At 25.3% G+C, this 8,534-nt stretch overlaps 1 protein-coding gene across 6 annotated transcripts in view; it reads left to right on the forward strand.

Moving 5' to 3' along the window:
• LOC100164959 (cytochrome b561) overlaps positions 1 to 8,284 on the forward strand; it is a 10,196-nt gene extending 1,912 nt beyond the window's left edge. Inside the window, exons 2-8 of one of the 6 annotated variants that reach the window (XM_029487392.1) lie at positions 3,994 to 4,076; positions 4,234 to 4,352; positions 4,414 to 4,555; positions 5,140 to 5,348; positions 7,178 to 7,332; positions 7,394 to 7,560; positions 7,691 to 8,175. In XM_029487392.1, coding sequence (XP_029343252.1) covers positions 4,275 to 4,352; positions 4,414 to 4,555; positions 5,140 to 5,348; positions 7,178 to 7,332; positions 7,394 to 7,544 — 735 coding nt within the window. In that variant the 5' untranslated portion in view covers positions 3,994 to 4,076; positions 4,234 to 4,274 and the 3' untranslated portion in view covers positions 7,545 to 7,560; positions 7,691 to 8,175. Of the gene's footprint in view, positions 1 to 3,902; positions 4,077 to 4,118; positions 4,353 to 4,413; positions 4,556 to 5,139; positions 5,349 to 7,177; positions 7,333 to 7,393 lie in introns of those variants that run through there. The other 5 variants (XM_029487394.1, XM_029487393.1, XM_029487395.1 and 2 more) reach the window with 5 other exon arrangements.
• The last annotated feature ends 250 nt before the right edge of the window (positions 8,285 to 8,534 follow it).

The raw sequence follows: 8,534 nt of genomic DNA on the forward strand, positions 1-8,534 counted from the left end.
GTACCATCTTGATCCAATTTGCTAAAAGGTAAGATACTATATGTTGAAATCGAAGCACTCATTCTGGTAGAAATTTTATATACAGGATAAAATGAATAAATAAGCACCATTGTAAAACCACTAGCTTCCTCGCTCCGCTCAGAATCTAAAATTTAAATATGAAATTGTCGTAAACAGCTCAAAACAAGTCAAAATATTTTGAAAATTTTATCAAGTATAAGAATTTATAAAATAAACATTCAGTGAAATTTGTATGTATCTAGAGTCAATAGTTTTTTAATTATATCAAAATAAGAAAACCGTTACATGAGAAATCGAGTGAATAACAAATTTTGTAATTTAATATGCTCATAAAAATTTAATTTCACTTTCCGGTAGACATTTTTTTTTTGATAAGGTAGATAAACTTATGAAAAATCTTGCATTACGTTTTCAAATCTTAGATTTAAAAAGAAAAATTTTTATGAATTTCTAACTAAAAATAATTTGCAAAATTTCGTGTTTTTTCCGTATTTTGTTAATATTTGAACTTTAAAAATAAACTGTAATTAAGGATTTTCAATATTTTTCAAACGTCAATGTAACAACATAATAGTAGCTTTGTATTAAATTTTCAAACTTTTTACCAAACAAATAAAGTTTTATTGACATTCATAGAAAAAAAAACCTAAAAAAGTTGGAAACTATGTATATCCGTAAACAGATCAATACATCAATACATTCATTATTCCACTCAGAATCTAAAATAGATTTTAAATACTATTCTTGAGCCTTCATGAACTGCGTATATTGTATAATGTACGTCTTTGTCAATAATTCATTTTAAATCTGAAACTTTCGATAAACGATCGTCTTTTTTTTCATCAAATGTTGATTCTTTCCATAAAAAAATGCATATTGATATTATAATAATATGATTAGGAATATCAAAATCATGTATAATATGCCCGATAAAATAGAAATATGCATAAATATGCCAAGTAGGCAAATAACCTATAAATATGCAAAAACATGCAAAATAAGACTTCATATATTTAACCGTGGTACCTTGAAATGTCATATAGCATTAGATACAACTTAGCAAAAATTATATGCAAATATGAACTTAGGAGCCTTGGCTATAAGTAATACACTTGTATTAGTAATAGATTTTTTCATTTTTATACTTTATTATCTTCAAGCATAAACTATTATAGCTTAACAATTATAATATTTAAGTAATGGTTATAAATTCAAAAAGTTTGAAAGTGACTATTTGCAGAATATAAGATAATTAACTGTTTATATAACTTATAAATATTATAAAAATAACAATAATAATAATAATAGAAATATACCATGTTATCAAAATACATGGGATATTGTTTAATTTGAATATTGAAATTATATTATTGAGGGAATAATGAGTAGTATTAATGGATAAGATTATTATAAATTATAATGATATAGGTAGTGTTGTACGATAGAGAGATAAAAGTTTTTGGCGACAAGCGCCTTTCAACTAAAATATCTAATCTTGTCCTAATTTGAATCTAAATTGTCAATAAAAAAACGTGTTAGTATATTTCTTAGATTTTTTGGTTAGAGTATAAACCACTTATAAGAAACCTTGTTTTAACGCATATTATGTAATATTAACAATATTGAATAACTACATTCTTAAAACTATTCATGCGTAGAAAATGCTAATTTTTATCTATGGGGAAAATTTCAAGATCTACAGTTATTCATTGAATAAATTACAACAAAATAATGGGTCAACTTTTTAACGGGTGAATATTCAATGTTGTAAACATTTCAACTTCATAAAACATTAATGCGAATTTCCAGTGAACATTTTTTTTTCTGTTAAAAGTAAAAAAACGTATGAAGAATCGTGTATTTAATTTTGATATCTTACATAAAAAAAGGAAATTTTTTATGAATTCTAACTCAAAATTAATTGCATATTTCTGCATTTTAAATTTTTTGACGGCAAAGTTTATTGACAAAAATAAAAAAAAAATACTAATAAAAATAAATATTGTATATATGCCTATAAATAGCTCAAAATATTAAAATATTAAAATATTTTGTCAGCATTTTAAGGTGTTTAAAAACTAAAAAGGTGTTAATGCTTATTTATTGAAAAACTTCCATTTCCCTAAATTTCTGTTTTGTTGCTAACTTTTGGGAGTTTTCTATATTTATCTCTTAAAAGTACCAACTAGATTCGATTTACCCATGAGAAAACATACTTAAGTTGAAAATCGAAGCATTATTTTGACTACTTATAAATAAACAAAAAAATTATAAAAATGAAACACACATATCATTCTAAAATCAATACATTCCCCGCTCCAGTCGGAATCTAAAATTAACAGAATTATTGTTGAGTGGTTTTATAATATGTTAGTATTATAGACTTATTGGCCAATAACGAATACGTAAACTATATAATTTGGTATAGATATGCTATACAGCACAGTCATAATATATATGGCAGTTAGTAACAACTTATCTTCAAGTATATATAGTTGTGATTAGTATTATATTTAAAATTTTAATACAGTCCGTCACTCGATAACTCGAACCTTAGTAATTCGAAAAACTCCATAATTCTAACTAAACGCTTGGTCCCCTCTATAATTAGAAGAAAATACATTTATTTCGGTCTCTTCGATGATCCGAAATGTCTGTCGGTAGGAGACACATTACAATTCGAACTTTTTTTGCCAGAACCTCTATAATTAGACTTCTTTATCGTATATGTATAAGTTTTAATACATTTTTTATACCTATAGCTATTATATAACGATTATGTATAAATATTAAATAACCTTATTTACGTGATCAAACTAATAACGACAGCGATAAAATATTAGCGTACCTAGTTTATTAGTTTTGAAGTTATCAGTGAGTTAAATAACGCTAGGACCAGATAATGGCCAACAAAAAAATAGCAAATTTATTTAATAACATTTAATAAAGCATACATATAATGTTAATGTATCTACATAAACATATACAATAATAAATATATTATACAATGTACGTACGTAATACAATTGTCTACCTCTCTTTAATTCGAATTAATTATTTTTCCCCCTCGAATATTCAAACATTATGGGTTAATCGAATTTTTAGGTCGGTCAACTGAATTTCAAATTATCGAGTGAAGACTATTTATGAAGAATGTATTGACTTAGTGTTGTGCAATAGCTAAATTTAGTAAGATATATTTATTTAGCATAAATCATAGAATCTTTATATCTTATCTAGATAAATTACAAAATTATTGGTTCCTACTACCTAACAATAATTATTCTAACTGCAATCCATAGACCTTATACGCCTTAGTATAAGGTCTATGCTGTCATCTAAGAATGAAATTATAGCCATGTATATGAATGTACATGATAATTTAAATTATTTAAAATTTATTAATAATTATCAGTGATATTTAAATTAAACTAATATTAGTACTGATATTTTGAAACAAGAAACAAATGTCTTACTAAATTATGTTTCTTAAGAATAAGATGTAAAAAAAACATCTTATTTCTACCTAGATACCTATATGGCTATATTAAGTAAATTTTTTCATTATCTATACATATCTATAGAATTGTTGAGTTGAGATAACTTATCTATATCTAGACAAAAATATAATCTAAGCATAACATTATGCGCACGGTACAACTTCAGATAATATAATGTTCCCTCGTAATTTGATTGATTCATGTCATAGGTCAAAAATTTATCATTTTTATTAGACAACAGAAAATTTTAACCTATAAGGTGTCTAATATATATACTAAATTAAGATGTATTATTAAGTAAAAAGATATGCCTCATTATTAAGTATTAAATATGCATTTGTTTTATTTATCTTCTATCATCTAAAGTAGATATTCTAAACTAAATATTATTTTTTATGTACAAGATTATATGTATTAAATAATGATTAACATAAAAGAATCACGCATTCACGCTGTATGTAATATGTTACAGCGACAATGACTGCACTTAGCAGTAGGTAGTATTGGCAGTCAATATTTAACACTCGTTCAAAACACTTGAATACCAACACTCAGGTAAATCTAATGTTCGTTATTAATTCTATACATTTGAAATAGATTTTACTGTTTTTAGTAGGTACATTTATTGCGCTGATTTCAAGAATTATAACATGATTATATTAATATAAACTAAGTAACTAACTAACTATTAACAATAGTTAAAATATTACAGCTGAGCTTGCAGAATAATTTTGTAGGAAATCAAACTGAAGAATGCGATTAATCGGTCATAGTATGTCTAGTGACAATGGCCGGACTAGTTTGTATACTAGGTTCTATATAATATTTCAGGTAATATATTTAAACAATTATGTTGTTTAATGATATTCGTTTTTATGAGTTTTAATTTTAGATAATTGGATTAACACTCATATTTTATGTATACAATTGGATTGTTCAATATCGAGGAGGGTTTAGTATAACTGAACCTAAAATAATATTCAATTGGCATCCATTATTGATGACAATTGCATTCATTTATTTATTGGCAAATTGTAAGTTTCAACAAAATATATTATTAGAATTTATAAAACATAATTGTTGAAGATATTGTGTTCCAAAATTGAATTAATATCTTTAAGTAGATTCAGAACTTGTAAAATATGAAGCCCCGAATTACTGCATAAATGCGAGGTATAATGCATGTGCCTAGAGTTTTGCAATGTCCGGTGCATTTTGTTTCTAGAAAAAGTAAGAATATTCCGAAATTGTGATTATCAAATTAGTTTAATTACCAACCATGTGAGATTTTAGTCCGAAAAAATCACTCATTATAGCACAATAATTATTAACAACAAAACGTTTCAAAATTTAAATTTGACGGAGGTCTATCAAAATGTATACAATATTACAATGTTTAAGGAGTTGGATAATATTATAATAATGATTAATTTAATTTATAAAACAGCATTATAATAATAAAATAAAATAAAGTTCGTGAATTTTAAATAAACAAAACAAGTAAATGTTGTAAAAAATATTCTACATTTTTAATTTAAAATGCTCCAATTTTCTTAACAAAATAGATTTTGAAGTTATACATATTTTGTGTTATTTACATTATTTATTTTATTTTCAGCTATTCTTCATTATCGTACATTTCAGAATAATACGAAACGAAAATTAAAAAACCAACATGCGCTTATTCATGGTTGTATATTAATCCTTATCGTAATTGCTGGATTTGCTGCTTTTGTTTCACACCAATATGCTAAACCTCCAATTCCTCATTTGTATTCTTTACACAGTTGGTTAGGAGTTCTCACTATTGTAATGTTCTTATCTCAGGTAAGTTTACCTAATACATGAAATAATAATCTTTATTGGCGGAATTCAATTCCAATTACCATATTAACAAGACAGTGTACAATGTAAATAGCTTATAAATATTAAACATGATACAAATCTCAAATTAAAATATAATATATCTAAGTATTTAGTAAAATAAGTATATGAAATGTAATAAACAATCACGACAATAATGAGTTAAGTATAAGTATATAATTAAACTATATGAATAAATAAAATAAAGTGAATAATAATTTTAAATAGTTATAACTGTAATGAAAATTCGTTGAGAGATAAATTGAAAAATTCCATATCTTTTATAGTGTTACCTATATAGGGTAATATTAAAATTACGTAACACTTGGATTTGTTGTCTCCGTCTTACAAACGCGTACCATAGGGAATGTACGCTCAGCAGAACACGTTAATCTTCGATTGTTTAAAAATTAGAGTGAATATTGACCTATTATTACGATTTATAAAACTTGATAGTAAGTCGGTAAGAACATTATCTGTGTTTATATATGGGTTTTTTACTATACCTTAATTTTTTAGCATGTTTTGCTTTTTGCGTAGGTATATAATAATATAGCCTAAATTCATAATTAACTTAAAAACTTAAATTTAGTAAAAACCCACACAGAAACACAGATGATGTTCTTACTATCATGTTTCATATAAGGTAAATTCATTATAATTTTTAAACGTGATCTATACTGAGCGTAAATTTGCATTGTTACGCAATTGTAGCCTACAAGTTGTAGGGCGGAGTTATGCTTGTGTGATGTCCTTTTAAGACATTTGCATTGAGAATTCAATGAGTAATTTCTAGTAGTGTTTTTTAGATACAGTAAGGACTTCTCACGTGATCCTATAAAGTGTATTTTAAAGTTAATACGTTTCAATAATTCAGGGCAATTGATTAAATTATTTAGTAATTTAAATTCATTATAAGTTGTTAAATACGCCTAGGTACTATTTTTAAATTTGGTCGATTAAAATATTCTTCAACACCTGTATACTTTGAATGTGGAATTCTTTCGACACGGAATTTAAATGAAAGAAATCTAAGGAAGTTATTTTGAATTTCATATAACATATGTACCTAATTGACTTAAAGAATTCTAGTTCCATAATATTATGACTGTATGATCCGTATTCCAAACGTGGTGAACCAATGAGCAATAGGTATAGGTAGTAATTTTAAAGAATAGTCTCGTCCTAAAAGTCCCTATACCTACTGTATACAGGTTAATATGCCTAATTTCTAAAATGTCTTTTTTCATGAAGTCAATATGGTTAGGTGCCAAAAGACAATTTTCAATCAAAATTAATACCAAAATCGTTAGCCGTAATCAATCGTTGTACTGTCATTTAAATAATAATTTACTACGATAGCATTATTTTCTAATAACAACGAAATATTTATACATTTATTTACGCTCAAAAATAAATTATTTTTTACGCACCAATCTTGGTTATTATTCAAATCAATATTTTGCAAACATTATATATATTTTCAATTTGTAATTATTTTTTTCCTCAAATATATAATAATAATAATATACAATAGGCATCTATTCAAAAAGTTTAGAAACGATCTAATTAGGACTACTAAACGATGATATGATATAATTAATGAGGTGATTAAATATATTTTACCTAATAAATGTGCAGCAGTCTTATCTGTTATTGTACGTAGGTATAAAAATATGCTAACCGTAATTAAAGCGTTACCGATTTTTTTGAACATCTTATATAATATATTTATATATATAATTAATAATATACATAATATTGCATTTTTAAAACTGTGTTATACTCTACAGCTATTTAGTGGACTCTGGTGTTTCTTATATCCGGGAGCAGCTAAACAACATAGAGAAACTTTGGCACCGTATCACGTGTTCTTTGGTATTTCCATCTTCATATTAGCAGTTGCAACTGCCGTACTAGGATTCTGTGAAAAAATAATTTTTTCTTTGTACGTGTTATTTATTTTTGACGAGGTTGAACGTTTAACTACAATTTCACTATTTTTACAGGGACAAACAATATAAACTGCTCCCGGCAGAAGGTGTTCTTGGAAACATTTTAGGTATTCTATGTGTAGTTTACTGTTTATTAGTGGTTTATATGATTACCAAACCTGAATTCAAGAGACACCCTAAACTAGAATATGAGACTCTACTTTAATAAAGTTCTAGAAAATGTAAGTTGTAAAGTTTTGTTTTTTGTACACTCAAGTAAAATATTATACTAAATATCGACCAAATGTATAAACCATAGATTATATATATTTTTTTTATTTATTCGATTTTATTTTATTTTTTATATTTTAGAGTTTAGATGGATGTATTTGCAAATTTAAATTGTTTAATATTTTAATATTCGTTCAGTATTAGATATTTATATTGAAAATTAAATGCATAGTTATTAGCTGAAGAAATCTGTATTTAGTAATTAGGTAGGTAGGTATTTAAGTACCTACTAATTACTATTTACATATAAGTCAGTGTCGTATACAGATATTTTCCATGCATTACATACAAAGTATATTATATATCAAAATATTTTTTTAATTGTATTCATTTTTATATTTCTATGCGTAAAAAAAAGTTAGGGTGAGGGGGCCAACACCCACCCAATGTGTGTACGCCGTTGATATCAGAAACGTGCACAGTTACGAGGATACCCAAGCTATCGAAATTAAATAGTGTATAGATTACCTATGGGTATTTTAAATTATATAACAACGACTAAAAAATGTTTATGATGTTGTATAGTATTTATAACGAAGTGATTTATTTTATTATTTCTATATTTATAATTGTAATTTATGATCATAACTCCGCTGTACTTAAATTATAATAAGTGATATCTAATATAATTGATAATAAATGTAATACATAATATTAAATATGTTTAAATTATGGTGAATTGTTAATTGTTATTTAATATTTATTATGTATAATATCAAAAAACTGTTGTCACAATATTCAAACTACAAACAGTAAACATTCATTACAATCGTTGGTTGAATATTAACTTAACTAGGTAACTTAACTTAACTATTACAATGTTGAGCTCGGAGTCTTTAACTTTTTCTTTCAAAAATCTAAATCCTCGTCGAACACTTACACTGTTATAGTGTTAATATGTGTTATAGAATATTATAGACTATTA

Source organism: Acyrthosiphon pisum, chromosome A1, assembly GCF_005508785.2.
Source record: "Acyrthosiphon pisum isolate AL4f chromosome A1, pea_aphid_22Mar2018_4r6ur, whole genome shotgun sequence".
Lineage (NCBI taxonomy): Eukaryota > Metazoa > Arthropoda > Insecta > Hemiptera > Aphididae > Acyrthosiphon > Acyrthosiphon pisum.